Genomic DNA, 20179 nt, shown 5'->3' with positions numbered 1-20179 from the left:
AAGAATTATGTTTCCCTAGACCTTTATGTTCAGAATAGTGTGGCATGTCCATACTGTGGTTTTGACTTACTCCTTGATCTATTAGTGTGCTCTCACATTCAGGCATACCTCCAGATGTGCTCATCCTACATTGAAAAGTGCAGGGCTAGATGAACACTAACATGCCTTCAACTTTGAGATATTACAATTCTGTAATGTTTACATCTGTCTTTTATTAACATATAATTCTTTTATAATATCATTTAAGTACTATGTCTATTTTTAAAGCTTCCAACAACATTATAAATGACTTGAAAAACTATAATGTGCACCATTATTCCCCTTCAGTATGTCTCTTATGCTTTCTCATAATAGGCCTTCCATAAATATTAGTCAAATGAGGGAATTTCAGCTTTCAAAAATGGTGTTTATACATTACTCATAAAAGTATGTTTTAGATTGTTCCCAAAGGTGTAAAACATCAAAACAAAAAGATTTTCTTTTTCTATCTAGAACCTTCATTTTTAAGTACTGAATATCTAAAGCTGACTTTTATATGTTGGAGAGAATCTTCTTTGCACAGGCATACTCTGAAAAAGATTTTCAAAACAGAAAGATAAAAAAAAATTAAAAAAGATTAACAACAACAACAACAAAAAACCCAGAAAGATATTATGTAAGAATGTACACTTAGTATTTTGTGTTGTCTTTATTAGGTTTGGCCAACACCATATAAAATATACTTTATAAAATGAAGTAAACAAATATCCATAGATAATTCTGCCAACAGAGACTCTTTTGACAAAACATGGAGCTCCAAAGGGGCACAGATCCATGTTTCTATTGATTTAGATTTAATTATCTGCTAGATCAACTCTCCACATTTTTTTATATAGGAGACAGTCTTTCTTGCCCAAGGCATTTATTGAGTTTGCCTGGCAGATTCAGCCAAACACAATTAATGATATGAGGGTGAAGGGATCCTCCGTAGCTCTGATAAAAATTTCTAAACTGATATGGCAAAATAAATTAAGATCTTTAGCAAGGATAGTGGAATGTGATGGACATCATTATCCAAAGTACATGTCTGAAGACATGAATTGGGTGTCAACCACTTTATATACAAACAGAGATATGAAAAATTGTGGTATATATATGTAATAAGAATTGTAATGCATTCCGCTGTCGTGTATTTAAAAAAATAAAATCAATTAAAAAGAAAAAAGGAAGGGAGGAAGGAGGGAGGGAGGGAAGATGGTGTAGGTGTGCCCTTGAAGAAGATATTGCCACCCCCATCTCTTTTCTGTTTGTTTCTTTATTTCCCAGCCACCAAGAGGTAAACAGGCTCCTCTATCCCTGGCTCCCACCAAGATATACTGTACCTTCATAGGCCTAAGGCAAGAGGACCAAACAAACATCAACTGAAACTTCTCATACTGTCATCCAAATTAAATATTTTTTCTTTATAAAAAAAAAAGTTAAGATCTTTTCTTAGTCTGTCTTATATTACTATAACATAATAATACAGACTGAGTAAATTATAAGACAGAGAAATTTATTTGACATACTTTTCTGGAGGCTGGAAAGTTCAAGAGCATGGTGTCAGCATCTGGCCAGGGCCTCTGTGTTGCATCGTAATGCAGCAGAAGGCATCACATGGTGGGAGTATGCGCATGAGTGTGCATAAGAGAAAGAGAGAGCAAGGACGAGAAAGAATCAAGAGCTTCATCCTTTTTATCCCATTTCTGAGACCAATCCACTTTTGGGATAAATGCATTAATACATCCATGAAGGGAATGCTCCTGAGACATAATCACCTCTTAAATGTCCCACCTCTCAACACTGTTACAATGGCAATTAAATTTCAACATCGACTTCGGAAGGGTGATTCAAAACATAGCAGATCTGTAGGGTTGACTTTACCAGTATGACACTATTGCCTGGGCTTTGGAGGAAGGCTGACTTGGGGTTTCCAGATACTGACTGACCTTGTTAGGTAATGCATTTGTATGTAGAGTCAGAGGCTGAGCAGAAAGAAGGGCCCTACTTTGAGAAGCCATTGAGCTTTTTAAAGCAATAATTGCATAGTTTCAGCTAAGATTTGGGTGTGTGTGGCTAAAAGAACTGCCATTAAGAAGCATAGATAACATTGGGCATGCAGTCCATATCTATCTGAGTTCATTTGGGATCACAGGTGTGCACTAGTGTGCCTGATTTTTTTTACTTTCAGACAGGGTCCCTCTAAGTTGCCCAGGCTGGCCTCAAACTTACAATCATCCTGTTTTAGCTGTTCAAAGAGCTGGAATTATATATGTATCACCATACTTGGAAAGAATAAAGAACTTAGGGGCTGGAGTTGTGACTCAGCGGTAGAGCACTTGCCTAGTACATGCGAGACCCAGGGTTCGATCCTCAGCACCACATAAAAATAAATAAATAAAATAAAGGTATTGTATCCAACTACAACTAAAAAATAAATATTAAAAAAATAAAGAACTTAGTAATAACTTGAAACCAAAAGGTAAAAGATCTATACAGTACTTTGAAACATATGAAACAATGATGAAATTGAAGAAGATACAAATAAATAAAAAGATACCTCATGTTCATGGATTTTAAAAATTAATACTGTTATAATTTACATACTAACCAAATCAACAAAGAGATTCAACACAACATCCATCAAAATTCTATTTTTTGCCAGGTGTGGTAGTACATGCCTGTATTCCAAGCGACTTGGGAGGCTGAGACAGGAGAATCTTGAGTTCAAAGCCACCCTCAGCAACAAGCAAGGTGCTAAACAACTCAGTGTAGACCCTGTCTCTAAATAAAATACAAAAAATAGGGCTGGGGATGTGGTCGAGTGGCCCCTGAATTCAACCCCCAGTACCCCCCCACAAATTTTATTTTTCACAGAAATAGAAAAATAATTCTAAAATTTGTATGGAATTACAAGATGCACTGATTAGACAAATCAGTCTTGAGAAGAAGAATGTTAGAGGTATCATACTTCTGATTTCAAGTTGTATTCCAAAGATATAGTAATCAAATTAATATAGTAATGGCATATATACATACACCAATGGAAAAGAATAAAACAAGCACAAAAGGTCAACAAATATTCAACTAACACAATGTTGTATTAGTCAGCTTTCCATTGCTGTGACCTGAGAAAAAGTCAATTTTAGGAAAGAAAGGTTTATTTAGGTTCTCTGTTTCAGAGGTTTCAGTCCATGATTTGTTGGTTTTGTTTTTGTGCCTGTGGAGAGGCAGCCCATTATGTTGGGGAGTACATGGTGGAATAAAGCAGTTCACTTCATGTTGACTGGGAAACAAAGAGAAAGGGCTGGGATCCCATTATCTTCCACGTTTGTGTATATAATATATATATATATATATATATATATATATATATATATATATATATATATATATATATATATATATTATGGTGTTGAGAGAACTGGATATCCACATGCAAGAAAACAAAAGACGCTTTTCTTATACCATACCAAAAAGACCACTCAAAATGGATTAAAGACTTAAATGTCAAGCCTGAAATCATAACACTCCTAGAAAAAAATCATGGAAAAAAGGATCCTTGACAAGTGGCCTTCATAATATTTCTTGGATATGATACCGCATAAACAGGCAACAAAAGCAAAAATAAGCAAATGGGACTACAACAAGCCAAAAAGCTTCTGTACTGCAGAGGAAATAACTAACAAAATTAAAAAGCAACCTTTGGCTTGAGAGAAAATATTTTCAGATGATATATTGTCGTGAGGGGGCAAAATTGCGACATATGCAGCCGAGGGGAGAAATAAAGAATGTCCACGCACGTCTGCCCCTTTCAATGCTTTATTTACTCAAATTACTCAATACAGTTTCACTCTATAGGTTCTTAATCAAGAAAACGACAATCCTTAATGCTAGGCACTGCAACAGACATAATCAACTCACAGCAAACAATTCTAGATGAATTCTAAGCACTGCAAAACACACTTAATCATGATAGGCTAATGACAGACATTTCCTCTGCAGGCTAAGTTCAAAAGTCTTAAGCCTTAGGCCTTATGTCCAACAGATGCACACTCACTCAGACCGCGGTGATCAGGTCCGGAACCAAGGCAGGCTTTTCCTGGCATGGAGTGGACGCCCTGTTGAGGAGAGGTTCATAGGGAGAAATTGCGGCCCTCACCAAGGTCCAGTGGAGGTGGTAGAGTTTGAGAGTGGTGAGGATCATGCAGAGGCTCAGGAACGATGACAAGTGATGGGATGTCAGGTCCTCATCAGGCTGTCCAGCTAGAGTGCATGCTTGTTTGGGCTGGCTGAATCCCTGTTCATTTGCTCTATCATTTATACTAAATTTTGGGGCTTTTGACCCTCCTTTCAATCCTTATCAGCTATCACCAGATTTCTCAGTGACATCATTTACCCTGAGGCCAGAAACATCTGGTCTGGTGGTCTCCACCCCCCCACCCCCCCCCCCCACACACCCCCCACCGGCATCATCTCGCCTTTCCCTTTTATCAAGTGAGAACAGCCTGCCAGGGGCTTCACTCTTTTATCAGGGTGAGGGGAAATCATTTGTTTGAGGCCATACTGGAGGGATCTATGGGTATGCCTGGTGAGACTGCAGTTCTTTTAGGCTCAGGCCTAAGGCCATCCTAACATATATTTAATAAGGGGTTAATATTCAATATATATATATAAGGAACTCATACTACTCGATAGTAAAAACAAAAACAAAAACAACCTAGTTAAAAAATGGGCAAAATATCTGAATCGACATTTCTTTAAAGAAGACATACAAATGGCCAACAGTAGGTCTATAAAAAGATGTTTAACACATTCTATTCATCAGGGAAATGCAAATCAAAACTGCAATGAGATATTACTTCAGTGAAATAAGAATATTAAATATTTGGTTTCTACCCTTGGTTCCTAGCACAGATTTGTCTAAAATCCTTGTAATTTCCAGAGTGATAGCACATCTGACATGGAGCTCCTAAAGCCCTTGGAATTTCATGGATGACAGGCTCATCTTTTACTCTAATGAGGCAACTCTTTGTTGACTCTTAAAAAGGGGTTGGTCACCAAAGAGACAAGCCAAGACTAGATGCTTGGAACTTTCAGCCCTATTCTCTGGGCAGGGGAGGGGCTGGAAATGGAGTTAATAATCAGTTATGCATACATGAATAAATGTCATAAAAATCCCTGATCTACAGAGTTCAGAAAGCTTTCAGGTTGTCAAAGCCTTCTACCTACTGAGAGAATGGAACACCCCAACTCCATGGGGATCCTCCTAGGCCTCACCCTAGGAATCTCTTCATCTATTAATATAATAAGCTAGTACATGTTTCTCTGAGTAGCATAAGCCATCTTAGCAAATTAATCAGACCCAAGGAGTTGGGTGTGGGAACGCCAATTAGTAAGAAGTACAGGTCACAACCTGGGATTTTAGAATGGCATCCGAAGTGGAGTGCCATCCTGTGGGACTGAGCCCTCACCCTGCAGTATCTGACACTCTCGAAGGTAGATAGGGTCAGAATTGAGCTAAATTATGATACACAGTTGATGTCCACCAGAAAATAGCTTGGTGTGTGGGGAAAACCCACACACATTTGGTGTTAGAAGAGGTACATTGATTGGTGTGTGAATTATAGAAGGAAAAATAGTTGACTGAATTTCCTATTATATGTTTTTGGTTTTACATTAAATTGTTTTCCTATCTCAGAATCTCATACACATTAGAATATCATCAACAAGACAAAAGAAAACAAGTATTTGAAAGGATGTGAAGAAAAGGAACCCTTGCATACAGTTGGTGAGAAAGAAAATTAGAATAGACACAAAAGACAGTATGGTGGTCCCTCCACATCCCCCCCAAAACACACTAAAATTAAAATTATCATATGACCTAGCAATCTTTCTTCTGTGTATATTACCAAAGGAAATGAAATAAGCACATCAAAGAGATATCTGCACTCCCATGTTCATTGCAGCACAAATAGACAATATTTGGCAGCCTGCTGTGATATACACATATATAATATTATTCAGCCCTTTAAAAAGGCGATTCTGCCATTTATGACAATAGATGAAACTGTAGGACATGGTGCTAAGTGAAATAAGCCAGAAATTAAAATACTGTATAATCTCATTTATATGTAGAAACTGAAAAACATTGGTTACATAGAAACAGAAAATACAATGGTGGTTGCCAGGGGTGGGAGGTAGAGAAATGGGGAGATGTTGGTTAGAGGGTTTACAGTTGCAGTTATATAGGATAACTAAATCTAGAAATCTATTGTGTAACATCAAAACTATAGTTAATAATACCATATTATTAGCTGGAAAATTAGTGTATACTGCAAACTTGCTAAAAGTAAATTTCAGGTTTTCTTATTGTACACACAAAGAAAGGTCACTATGTGAGGCAAAGGGTGTGCTAATTAGCTTGACCACAGTAATCATTTCATTATGTATATCAGAGCCTTATATTATACACATTAAGTAATATCATTTTTGCCAGGTGTGGTAGCACACACCTGTAATCTTAGCTTTTGGGAGGCATAAGCTGGAGGATCACAAGTTCAAGGTCAGCCTTATTGTTTCAAAAATAAAATTAAAAGGAAGGGCTGGGGCTATAGTTCAGTGGTAAAGCACCTCTGAATTCAATTCCCAACATTGCAAGCGTATATATATATTAAATGGATAAACAAAATGTAGTGTATGTACACAATGGAATGTTACCAACCATAAAAAGGAATGAAGCGCTGATATATAGTATAACATGGAAGAATCTTAAAAACATTATGCAAAATGAAATAAGCCAGACACAAAAGGACAAGTATTATATGATTCTACTTTTTTGAAATATCTTGAATAGGTAAATTAATAGAGACAAAAAGTAGATTAGAGGCTACTAGAGGCTGGGAAGAAGAGGGAATCGTGAGTTTCTACATTATTCCTATGGTATTTCTTTTTTTGGTGTGATCAAATTTTGGAAACAAAGCTGGGCATGGTGGTACACACTTGTAAGCTCAGATATTTGGGAGACTGAAGCAGGAGAACTGCAAGTTTAAGGCTAGCCTCAGCAACTTAGTGAGACTCTGTCTCAAAATAAAAAATAAAAAGACTAGAGATGTAGCTTAGTGATAAAGTGCCCCTGGGTTCAGTTCCCAGTGGTGTTTTGGGAACATAATGATGATGGGTAAAACATTGGGAATGTAATTAATGCCACTGAGTTGTACACTTAAAAATGGTTAGAAATGCAAAAAACAACCCCCCCCCAAAATAAAACAACAAAAAACCCCAAACAAACAAAAACAACTGAAAGCAAGCAAGCAAACAAAAAGTATGTGAATTAGCAATGGGCCAGTTTTCTCATTTTCACCAGATCCAAAAAGGGCATAATTTGAAAAGAGAGCATAAACAAAGGATATTAATACAATTTTGTATAATCACGAGAATAAGAAGATACAGTGTCAGGAGGGAGCCTCACATTGGGGCACTGGGAAAATTTTTTCTCTTCCATTTTACTAATTTATTTATTCACTGATCAATTGATTGAGTTTTTTGTGGTGCTGGGGATTGAACCCAGGGGTGCTCTACCACTGAACTACATCCCCAGCCCCTTTTAATTTTTATTTTGGGACAGGGTCTTGCTAAGTTGCCCAGACTGGCCTTAAACTTCGGATCCTCCTGCCTCAGCCTCCCCAGTCTCTGAATTACAGGCACATGCCACCACACCCAGCTTGCTTCCATTTGGGGGGGATTTAAAGATGGCACCATTTCTGAGAATTAATGTTGGTCCTTCGGGAGGATTATGTGACTGCTCTGTTTATGTTTGCATACATACGTTATTCTCTGGAAAATTGGATGAAAATATGGTGAAAGCACAAGTTACATCTAAAGAGAAATTTGAAGGGATCCTATTTCAAATAACCACCTCCCATGGTGGATGCTGCAGAGGAATTTGGAAGATCTCTTCCCCTGCTTCCCCCATTCTACTGTTCGGTGACACTTAGCATGTCCAAGGACAACTAAGACAACTACTGCCTATCATCTTGCTGGTGCCCTGAAGAATTTTTTTCAGAAATAATAATTCATACTGAGAAATAAAATAAAGAGTGTCTTTCAAGTGATAAGTGCTGAGAATAAAAATTACATAATGGGGGAAAGGAAGTAGGGAATGGGAATTCCATTGATTTTTAGATATAGTGTTGAGGAAGTCTCAACTATCAGACATAAAACAAATAAGAAATTAAGCTGTAACAATATACAGAGGAGAGTACTCCAGGTGGAGGTGCCAGGAGTTCAGGGGCAGGGATGTGTGCTCTATGTATGTGCAAGGGAGAGAGTGGAAGAGATTGAGGTCTGAGAGGTCAGGTGATAGAGGGTCTTAAGAGCCATTGTAAAGATGTGGACTTATAGCCAGAGAATGGGAAGCCATGGAAAGTTTTACAGAGAAATGACTTGATCTAAATGTTTCAAAGGAGTACTCTGGTTGGTGCATGGAGAATACACTGTGATTGAAGAAAGGTGGAGGCAGGAAGGCCAGTGGGGAGTCAAATGTAATCATCTGGCTCACTTGGACACGGAGGAGGGGAGAAGGGGGTGGTTCCTGGATATTCTCCAAATAAAGTTAACAGGATTTGCTAACGGACTGCTCATAGAATTTAAAAGAAAGAAGAATCAAGAGTGACTCCCAAGTTCATGGCCTGAGCAACTGGAAGAAAGACATTGCCAATAACTGAGGTGGGGAAGACAGCAGGAGGACAGAATCTGTGTTGGGAGAGAGAAGAGGGGCTAGTTTTAGGTATGTGTCCAAAAGAAGATGCTGAGAGGGAAGTTCAAGTCCAAGGCAGACGTCTAAGCTAGAGCTATTTCTTATTAATTTGGGAATCATCAACTTATAGGTGGTATTTAAAGTCTAGAAGCAAGAAGTTGCTCTCTGTTGGATTCCCAGCACCTTTCACAGTTTCTATCTTATAGTAGGTATTAAATTATCCTCATGATGGATAAATAAAATATATATGCACCGGGAGTGAGAAATAAAATCTTTAATAGACCAAGTTGTAAAAGGGCAGGAACTTTAAGCCTCTTATTTGAAAAGCTCAGCCTGTTTCCCAAGTTCAATATAGCCAATTAAGCACTGATTCTATCTGGTGAAATAAGCAGTTTGATATTTGGGGGTGTTGTTACTTTTTTTTTTTTTTGGTACTAGGGATTGAACTCAGGGGCACTCAACTACTGAGCCACATCCCCATCCCTATTTTGTATTTTATTTAGAGACAGGGTCTCACTGAGTTGCTTAGCACCTCACTTTTGCTGAGGCTGGCTTTGAACTTGTGATACTCCTGCCTCAGCTTCCCAGGCCACTGGGATTGCAGGCATGCATCACTGTGCCCAGTGGGTGTTGCTACTTCTGACTCGAAATTAAAAGTTTTTCCTTTTCTTTTTTTTTTTTTAATGGCTCATTCAAAAATTAGTCTTTGCTATAAATACCAGCAATTCTTGTATGCAATCAAAAAAGAAAAACATCAGTGGTTTGGAAGGTAAAATTTCTGTGTTATAAATCCTATATTACTGAGTTCACTTGCTTAGCCACAAATCAGGGCTGTTTGTGCCTGTCTCTGTTGAGGTCCAAGGACATTGTATAATTTAATTGTGATGCTTTTAGCTCACAAAACACAAGATGCCACGTAAAAGCTAATTAATGCCATTTAAGTGAATATGAATGTTATCATTATAATTATAGTTTTAAAATTAAAGATAATGTTTATTGGGCTGGGAGTAGCTCAGTGGCAGAGCCTTTGCCTATCACACATGAGGTCTTGGATTCGATCTCCATCAACACACACACCACATACACACACACACACACACACACACACAAACATACAAACTACAACAGCCAGGCATGGTGGCAAATGTCTGTAATCAGAGGCTGAAGCAAAAAGATTGCAAGCTTGGGCCAGCCTGGGTAACTTAGCAAGAACCTATCTTAAAATAAAAGGGCTGGAGATGTTGCTCAGTGGTTAGAGCACTCTGGGTTCAATCCCAATTTAAAAAAAAAGAAGAAGAAAAGAAAGAGGTGGTGAGGGAGATATTATTACCATGATTCTAACTTAAGAAGTGTATACTATTACTGTCTCCTGATCTTTGTTACCTATGAAGCATGGACTTCTTGGTTTCTTAGAGGCAGCCCTAAAGGAAACATTCAGTAAAGCTGCCTTTAATCATTTAACCCCTATGACTCTGCCTATGACAACCCCACCCATCTTCACGGGACCCAAATTAGGAAGAAGGCTATTGGGGTACCTGGTGGTGGTGATGCTATGGGGGGAGGAGTCTCCAAGGGCAAGTTCAAATTTGAATGTGAGGGGCCAATTTTTTGTCAGACAGAGGCAGTGAAGCATCATTGCTTGAGGCAAGATTTTCTTGGCCTAAGACTTTCAGAATCAAGAAAGACACACTGGAATCCACTATGGACAGGTAAAGAGGCAATCTCCTTTTGGGGTTTCTTCGAGTAAATCTGAATAGTGAGGTCAGTAGCTATCCCTTTCTCACTTGCAAGATCTGTTTGGTCAATGTGCCCTTTTTTATTCTGAATCTGACTCATCTTCTGATCAGGACTTGCATGTTCTCAGCCTAACTTTCTCTGTTCTGCACTTGTCTCCATCCCTCTCTTTTTCATGTTGTACACACACACACACACAAAAAAAATATGCACAATGTACTGATCTGTCCTGGGATTTGCCACAACCAGAACTAGTTTATGACAGAAATATTAACAGAGCAATCTTTAGAGATTCGAATCATAAAAAGGTCATAGCAATACTATACTAAAAATAGTAGTGGTAATTTTTTATGATAAATCTGTAAATATTCAATATTAAAACTGTTTTAAGAAAAACTGTCCTAGGGAGACTACTGAAATAATTTAGCTGTGGCAAGAAAATTTGTACTTTAAAAAAATATAAAACATTCAAGATTAATTGCTTGAAAGTCATTAAGGTTGTTATAAAGATAAAAATTAATTTAAGCAAGTTATTTTATGTTATAGGTCCAAGTACTGGCCAGTTAGTGGCATGTTTACTATTCGACTAATCTTTACATTTTTTCAAATATGGTCTAACTTACTTCTTAAATGTGGATTCTGTAAAGTTTTCAGTGTCTCAACATGCATTTTATGGTAAGTTATTATTATAGAGCTTATTCCATTCTAATTTTTTCCATATTTTTATTAGTGCATTATAGTTTTATATGGTGGTTCCATTCTTATCATGATGATTACTAGGAATATAGGGAAATCATACCTAATTTACATATATTATCTCAATATAATTCTTTCACAAATAATTTATACTCCATGATTAAGAATTTCAATGGTAGTGCTGGGGGTGTAGCTCAGTGGTAGAGTGCTTGCTAGTCCTGCAAAAGCAAATAAACAAAAATAAGATTTTTAATGGTACATTAAATCCTCTTTAGAACATTTTCTTGAGAAAAAAATAATATCAACTGTCTCCTCAGTTTGCAGTGAGAGTGTGAATACTAATCTGAGGTATAAATCCTGGTTAAGGGTCCAGTGGAAATCTTTGAACATAAGCAAAGGCAAAGCAAAGGAAAAGTCAGTTATTGAAATTCAGAGAAAGACAAATAAGGATAGAGAAAGACAAAATTCAACAGGACAAAAGGACAATACATAATTATCATTCACAAAGGTCCTATGTGTAGAGTTCACTGGTGATAGCAGAAGATGACTATGTCAGGATTATTTTTAACCCATTTCTTTCTGGTTTGCATTGCTGGGGATGCAGCTCATGTTCTGCCTCAGGGAACACAGCTGTCCAAACAGCTGTCAACCTGGGGGCCTGAAAAAAATTGCCTCTGCAAAGTCCTTCCTACCTAGGAGACACACCATAGAAGAACAGGTCCTGGAAAAAGGTTCCAAGCTAGGGAAGAAATGGATCAAGAAAGTTCATAACAGATCAGGCTCCAGCAAATCATTTCATTCCAGTGCACAACTTTTGACTGAAATAGTAAAGGCCAACTGCCATTTGATAGGACACAAAAACACTCTGAATTCCTTTACTATTCCATATCCTTCTTTTCTATATTCCTGGGACATTTCTCCTTCATCATGATAACCGAACCTGCCCTAACACACACACACACACACACACACACACACACACACACATATTCATGAGCTCACAGGCATATGCATACACATACCACCTGTGGTGCATGAAAAAAGATTTCCAGGGATGGTGGTGTACAGTGGTCAAGTGCTTGCCTCAAAGGTATGATGGATGTCCTCTCAGCTTAGATCCCCAGCATGGAAGAAGGGAAAAAAGGTAAAAGGTTCCTCACTTTTCTTATCTATACAGCCCCAAAGGTTGAATATAAAAGGGATATTGGTACGAGATGATGTTCAATCTGTTGACTCAGCAGGGTGCAGTGTTGTGTTACTATAATTCCAGTGACTCAGAAGTCTTATGCAGGAGGATCTCAAGTTCACGGAGAGTCCAAGCAATATAGGGAGACCCTATCCAAAAATTAAAAATAAGCAAAGCTTAGGGTAGAGCACCCTTGGATTCAGTCCTCAGTATCACAGACAACAACAATAACAACATCTATTTGGGCTCCAAAACTTTTTTTCTTTCTCTTCTATATATATTAAGTGCTTATTATGTGTTGAGATTACACATGCTGATGGTTATTATATGCTAATTAATTAAGTAGTCATAGAAATAGTGGTGATGCTATAGTGACTACCATAATACATTATTACTATTTTAAAATAAAGCTGATTGTTGCTGAGGCTTTGTATCCATTTTAGATTCTTATCAATTATGCATTTTTAATTTTTGTTTGGTGCTGGGCATTGAACTCAGTGCCACAATCTCTACTATTTGTCAGGTATGGTGACACATTTCTGCAAACTCAGGGGCTCAAGAGGCTGAGGCAAGAGGATCACAAGTTTTAAGCTAGCCTCAGCAGTTTAGGGAGGCCCTAAGCAACTTAGTAAGACTTTGTCTCAATGGGGATGTGGCTCAATGGTTAAGTGTCCTGGGTTCTATCTCTGGTACCAAAAAGCAAAAAAACAAAACATAACAAAACAAAAAACTCTACCATTGAGCTTTACCACTGGTACCTAATTGCATAATTTACTTAAAAACAAAACACAGCCTGTAATCCCAGCAACACGGGAGGCTGAGACAGGAGTATCGTGAGTTCAAAGCCAACCTCAGCAACAGTGAGGTGCTAAGCAACTCAATGAGACCCTGTCTCTAAATAAAATACAAAATAGGGATGGAGATGTGGCTCAGTGGTTGAGTGCCCCTAAATTCAATCCCTGGTACAAAAAAAAAAAAAAAACAGCTGGGCAAGGTGGCACATGCCTCTAATCCCAGCAACTCAGGCCTTCTGAGGCAGAAGGATTGCAAGTTCGAAGCCAGCCTCAACAGATTAGTGAAGCTCTTAGCAATTTAGCAAGACTCTGTCTCTAAATAAAATATTAAAAAGGGCTGGAGATGTGGTTCAGTGGGTAAGCACCCTTGGGTTCAATCCCCAGTACTAAATAAATGAATACAGTTGACTACTTTTTATATTGTTTGATACATACAATATTTATACTGTTGATAAATCTAGTTCTCTTCCTAAAGGTTTAAAATGTTTTTTTTAATAACTTTTATGTGTGTAAATGGAGACATTTAAATTGAAAGAGCTAGCTGAGCAAGGTAGAGCATGCCTGTAATCCTAGACATTTAGGAGGCTGAGGCAAGAGAATCACAAGTTCGAGGCCAGGCTCAACAATTTAGTGAGGCCCTAAGCAACTAAACAAGACCCTGTTTCAAAACAAAAAATAAAAAGGCTGTGGATGTGGTTCTGTTAAGCACCCCTGGGTTCAATCTCTGGTACCAAAATAAAACAAAATTGAAACAGCTATAATCGGCTGTTGTCCTAGATTTTCTATCTGATAAAGTTGACATTGGGGCAGTTAATTTTTAAGGCCAGGTCTATCACCTATAATACATTATTAAATTATCAATTCTCATTTTATGTCCATACAAAGACCAGCACATGAATGTTCATAGTACCTTTACTTACAGTTGCACCAAAGTGTGCACAATCCAAATATCCATCAACAGGTGAATGAGAAAACAAAACACGCTATACTCATGCAATAGAATACCACTCTGCAGAAAAAAGGAACAAACTATGAAACATGGATGAGTCTCAAAGTCATTATGCTAAATGAAATAAGACCAAAAGAGATGATGTATGGTTTACATGAAATGATAGAAAATGTATAGTTACAGAAAGCAAGTCAGTGGTTGCCTAGTGGAGAGGAGAACTGATCGCAAAGGGGGGTAAAGAAACTTTGTGCGAGTTACCTGGGAAATGATCTGTAACCTGACTGTGGTAGCAGTGTGGGGTGTTTACATCTGCCAATATTCACAGAATTGTGGGCAAAATTTACTGTATGTAAATTATGCCTCAATGTAAAAAAAAAAAAAAAGTGCAAAAAAGTTTCAATTCTCGTGCCAGCAAACTGTATTCAAATTCCTCACCAGGCCTTTACAAGTTCTTTGCTCTTCTACCCAGTACCATTAGGTAGCAGCACTATCTCCACAAGTTGGAAAAATATATTTCTGGAAAAAAGGACCCACAAAAACCAGAGATAGCACTCTTGTTTTAGTAGCAACCTTGCCACATAGCTTGTGCTACTATGTTCCCAGCTTTAAAAAGGATTCTAAATTTCCTTAAAGAAACTTGAGTTACCAAAGAGTGTCTCAACAAATTCAATTTACTATGCAAGATACTGCGTTTAGAGCTAGGAAACAAAGAGGAGGGACAGTCAGTCCGTGTGTGTGTGTGTGTGTGTGTGTGTGTGTGAGAGAGAGAGAGAGAGAGAGAGAGAGAGCACCTAGCTAAATATGAAGATTATATTGCCAAGTTATAAAAGCAGCAGAAGAACTGAGATATAGCTCAGAGGCAAAGCTCTTGGCTACTGTGTTATGAGACCAGTGGTTCCATCCCCAGCAAGGCAGGAAGAAAAGAAGGAGGGCTGGGATTGTCGCTCAGTGGTGGAGCACTTGCCTAGCATGTGTGAGGCACTGGGTTCATTCCCCAGCACCACATAAAAATAAAAACAAATGAATGAAGGTATTGTGTCCATCTGCAACTAAAAAGGTATTAAAAAAAAAAAAGGAAGGAAGAAAGGAGGAAGGGAGGAACAGAAAAAAAAGAAGAGGAGGAGGAAAGAAAGAAAAGCATAACAAGTTTATTTAATTAAAGACCCCCAAACCCATGGAAAACTGTTTTTATGTTTAGATTCAAATGAAGAACAGGAAGCACATGGAAATGTGACTAGACAAAGGGATCTGATTTAATGGTAATTCAGTAAGGGAGGAAACTCAGCGAGGTCTCTTCAGATTCTACGTGGCCTGTCCATGCAGCATTCCTTCTCCTGGGTATAGGGTAGGACACCTGTGCAAGGAGAGTCTTTAATAGAGAAGGGAGAGAGAGGCCTTTCCAGATTTTATGGCATGCTTTGGGGGAGAGGGGGATTTAGCTTCTACGATCCTTCTTGAGGGAGAGGAATTCTGGTTTCTAACATTCGCTAGACAGGAGACAGGAAGGCAGAAGGTCAGACACTTGGCTTCGGAGGCTGCATCTGAGATTTCTCAAGCTCCTGTAATTCAAAGTTCTCAGCAGGGCAAAGTATCTTTTCTGAGACCCAACAGAATCAACAAATTTAAATAATTAATTACATGAGGAATAAGGAAGAAGAAATAATCAGGGATGATTCCAAGTTTCCAGTCTGGTTACCTGACATGGTAAAGTCAGGGGGAGTAACAGTTCAGGACAGTGGACATTTTAGGGATCCTGTTGGCCATGTTGAGTTTAAGGTACATATTGGAGATTTAAGTAGAAACTGGAGGGAAACCTAAAAAAATAATTATGAGACTGAAGAACAAGTTTGTAATATTAAGTCATCAACATCTAGTAGACAGCCAGGGGAGGAGACTGTCTATTGAACTCAAATGAGTTTAGGGTTCTTGCCAAGTTTCTCTCAGTTGCTCTTAATTTTAAGCACGAAAAGATGTTTAAGCAGGATTCCAAGCTCAGTAGGTCTCAGGCATCCAGCAAATGAAGGGAGAGATGTTTCCAAGTAATTATAAATTTTTAAAGTAATAATAACAGGACTGGGGATGTAGCTCAGTTGTAGAGCCTAGCAAGCAAGAGGTACTGGGTTTGTTCCACCCCCAGCACTTATCATCATCATCATCATCATCATATGAAGGAAAACCCAAAGTGACCAGAGAGTGAACTGTGTTCCTGATTTCCTTCTCCTTCCTCTCACCCACAGCCTTCTGATGAATCGGAAGAAGTTTCTTTACCATTTCAAAAATGTTCGCTGGGCTAAGGGTCGGCATGAGACCTACCTGTGTTATGTGGTGAAGCGTCGGGATAGTGCCACCTCCTTTTCCCTGGACTTTGGCCACCTTCGCAACAAGGTATCAATTAAAGTTTTCTTTCCCAGCAGTTGAAAGCTAAACAATAGATGCTTTTAGTTATCTGCTGAGGGTCCAGGTTTGTTTGTTTGTTTGTTTGGAGGGCGGGGGGACTGCAGGGTTGCAGTACTGGGGATTGAACCCAGAGGTACTTTACCACTGAGCCACATCCCTTTTTATTTTTTATTTTAAGACAGGGTCTCCCTAAGTTGCTTAAGGCTTATCTAAGTTGCTGAGGCTTGCCTTGAAGTTGCCATCCTCCTGCCTAACCTCCAGAGTCTCTGGAATTACAGGCATGGGCCACTGAACCTAGCCCACCCGTTTTTTGTTTGTTTGTTTGTTTGTTTTTTGCGTTTCTTCACTAACTTCTTCAAATCTTCTTTCCCCCCTCCCCATGCACCCATATTAGACATGGCCTGAAAGGTCATTTAATGTCCTTTTCAATCATGCCTGGTACCCTAATGCCATACTTGATCCCAAACTTTCCTCCCCTTTTTCAGCCTTTTTTTTTTTTTTTCCATGTGCGCAGTGCTGGGGATTGAACCCACGGCCTTGTGCATGTGAGGCAAGCACTCTACCAACTGAGCTATATCCCCAGCCTCTGAATTGCCCTGAGATTAAGGTAAGAGGATTTTGATATGAGGAAATATTACTGGCTCATTTTATTTATTTATTGTGGTACTGAGGGTCAAACTCAGGCCTTTTAGCATTCTAGTCAAGTGCTGTACCCCAGTCATGTGCCCAGTCCCTCAAACTAAATTCCAACTTTTTTTTTCTTTTCCTGAGATGGAGTCTCTTCATGTTGCCCAGGCTGTTCTTGAACTTGTAGACTTAAGTGATTCTCCTGCCTCAGATTCCCAAGTACCTGAGACTAAAACAGGCATATGCCACCACACCCAGCTCAAGCAAAATTTTAAATGAAAAAAAAAAAAATTGTGTCTTTAAAATTTTTGAAAATTTATAAAGATGAAAAATATAGGTGAAATTATAGCAGCTCAATTCTCTTTTCCCAATGATTTCTATTTCCTCCTATTCATGTAGATTGTAGACCAGAAAATACATTTACTATGGTGAGCCTCAGAAAACTCAGAGAAGCCTCCATTGATGGGTTAATTAAATCAAACTTTCAGCTGCCTGACAGGATTACATTTCCAGAAGATTTCTTCACCAACTAGTAACTTGGGTGGCTGAATGAAGCAGGGGATGGAAAGTTTGAGGATAGCCTCCACATCTTAGAGGGACCCTATCTCAAAAAAAAATTTTTTTAATTTTCAAAGGTTTGGGGATGTTGAGTAATACTGAGTTTAATCTCCTGTATAGTGGGGCAGGGAGTTTAAAAAGACTTCTTCATCAAAATCAAATGGTCTTACATAAGCTTCTGCCTGTGAATATCTCCTCTCCTAACATTCTGTGACATCTAGTCTTGGTAGAATCCCAGGGAAGAATCTATGGTGTGGAATGTCATGCTATTTTCATTGCTTTTATTTGTTTGCCAATCTTTATTACCATCATGATTTTATATTCAAGTCATTTTCTTATTTTGTAATGTGACACATTCTATTTATAGAAACCTTCATTTTATCAGCACTTTCACATTTAATGCTCACAATACCAGCTCATTTTTCTGATGAGGAAATGTAAGAACCAAGAGTTGAGTAATTTGTTTAACTCTCAAAAGTGAAGCTAGAAAATGAAACCTGTCTTCATATTCTGGGATTAATGACTTCTGCAATAAGAGTTTGGCCTGTTATACCTCACTATTGCAGTTATTATTACAATCACTGAGACTATACAATGAGAGAACACATTATTTAATTGCTCTTGGCCCATACTAGTGCCTATTACTTCTACAACACCCACCTGTCTGATTCACCATAATCTATTTTCACTCTTTGCATCCTCCCAAGCAATCTCACAAATTGTCCTAGCTCCACCTAGGGGTCCACGTGTAGTTCCACAGTGTTTCATCAACAGAAACTTCCAAGACATTTTTCCTTCTTAAAATGTGCAAAAATAACTTCAAAGCACAAATTCAATCTCTGTACTGGTAGTATGATACTATTTCTACCATTCTCTACTTAACTCATTTCATCCTTCTCCCCGCACACCCCCCAAAAAAGAAAAAAAAATCCTTAGCCTTCCTTCACTGGGTAAGACCAGTGTTACATACACACAAAGGTTTTGGTTCACCTCTTACTAATGAGCTCTTGCTTGACCTCTGTGTAACACAAAAGACAGTAACTGTCAGCATTCTAAAAGCTCATGGTGGGAGAGAATATCTGTGAAGTTACCACAACCACAACAAAGGTCAGTGAACTGAGTTCTCTGCTCTCTCCCCAGTCAGGTTGCCACGTGGAATTGCTCTTCCTCCGCTACATCTCGGACTGGGACTTGGACCCTGGCCGGTGCTACCGAGTCACTTGGTTCACCTCCTGGAGCCCCTGTTACGACTGTGCCCGGCACGTGGCAGACTTTCTGAGAGGGAACCCCAACCTCAGTCTGAGAATCTTCACCGCGCGCCTCTACTTCTGCGAGGACTACAAGGCAGAGCCAGAGGGGCTGCGGAGGCTGCACCGCGCTGGGGTCCAAATCGGCATCATGACCTTCAAAGGTGCGAAGCGGAATCTTTTGCGCAGGCTCTGTGCAGCAGACATAATTTTAAATTGCAATTCAGAATGAGAAGAGTCAGTGGGGAAAACTCAGGGGCAAGAATTGCCTAAGGTTCCTGGTTCACGATGGGAGTCAAAATTATTGATTAGAATTCCAGGAAAGCAGTGAATGGCTTGGAGACAAGGTCCTGGGTAAATGAGGAAATGGGACCAGGATTTTCTTTACTTCTAGTTGAAGACCTGAACTATCTTTTCCCCCTGTCCCACCATTCTTTTTTTTTTTTTTTTTTAAGATTATTTTTACTGCTGGAATACTTTTGTAGAAAATCGTGAAAGAACTTTCAAGGCCTGGGAAGGGCTGCATGAAAATTCAGTTCGGCTATCCAGACAGCTTCGTCGCATCCTTTTGGTAAGTGGCTTCCTTGCTTTTCACTTCTTCTCTCTATAGTCTTTTCCTGGAGCTTCTTATATTTTTAAAAGTCACTCTCGTTTTTCATCTGACGAAACTTTATTTCTCCTATAATTCAGTTTTCCCTTCTGTTAATTCATAGTTCACAGCCCTCCGCTAAGATGTCTTTCCTTTACCTTCTCCTTCTTTCATAGCTTTACTTGTCTTCTTTCTGTTAATCGCTCCTCAGATTCCTCAGCTGTGTTTCCCTCCTGATCAGAATTCCAATTTACTAAAAAAATGTTAAAAAGATAAGCCATGCAGTTTAGAAGACTTCCCTGTCCAGCTCAGTTTTGAAGCCATTCACTACATTCATTTTTCTCTTTCTTTGCAGCCCCTCTATGAGGTGGATGACTTACGAGACGCCTTTCGTACTTTGGGACTTTGATAGCAAACCTCCTGGCATGTCATGTATGATGAAATATCTTTGTTGAAGAGAGCAGATAGAAGAATAATCCTTCAAGCCTTCTCTGTTTTTCATCTTCAACTCTTAATTTCTTAGAGTGTAGAGAGGGAAAAAATACTTGTATATGATTTAAAAAATAATCTGTCTTGATCATAGAGAAGGAACGCAGGCTGACCAGGGTGATTTTGCAACTGGTGCT

General features: G+C 38.7%; 1 protein-coding gene across 1 annotated transcript; it reads left to right on the top strand.

Moving 5' to 3' along the window:
- Positions 1-10456: 10456 nt before the first annotated feature.
- Positions 10457-19978, top strand: Aicda (activation induced cytidine deaminase). The gene is made up of 5 exons (XM_027950563.1): positions 10457-10485; positions 16373-16520; positions 18858-19128; positions 19420-19535; positions 19909-19978. The coding sequence occupies exons 1-5, from the start codon at positions 10478-10480 to the stop codon at positions 19960-19962; spliced, it is 597 nt and encodes a 198-aa protein (XP_027806364.1). The 5' UTR covers positions 10457-10477; the 3' UTR covers positions 19963-19978.
- The last annotated feature ends 201 nt before the right edge of the window (positions 19979-20179 follow it).

This window comes from Marmota flaviventris, chromosome 3 (genome assembly GCF_047511675.1).
Source record: "Marmota flaviventris isolate mMarFla1 chromosome 3, mMarFla1.hap1, whole genome shotgun sequence".
NCBI lineage: Eukaryota > Metazoa > Chordata > Mammalia > Rodentia > Sciuridae > Marmota > Marmota flaviventris.
This window is presented reverse-complemented; position numbering and strand designations above follow the sequence as displayed.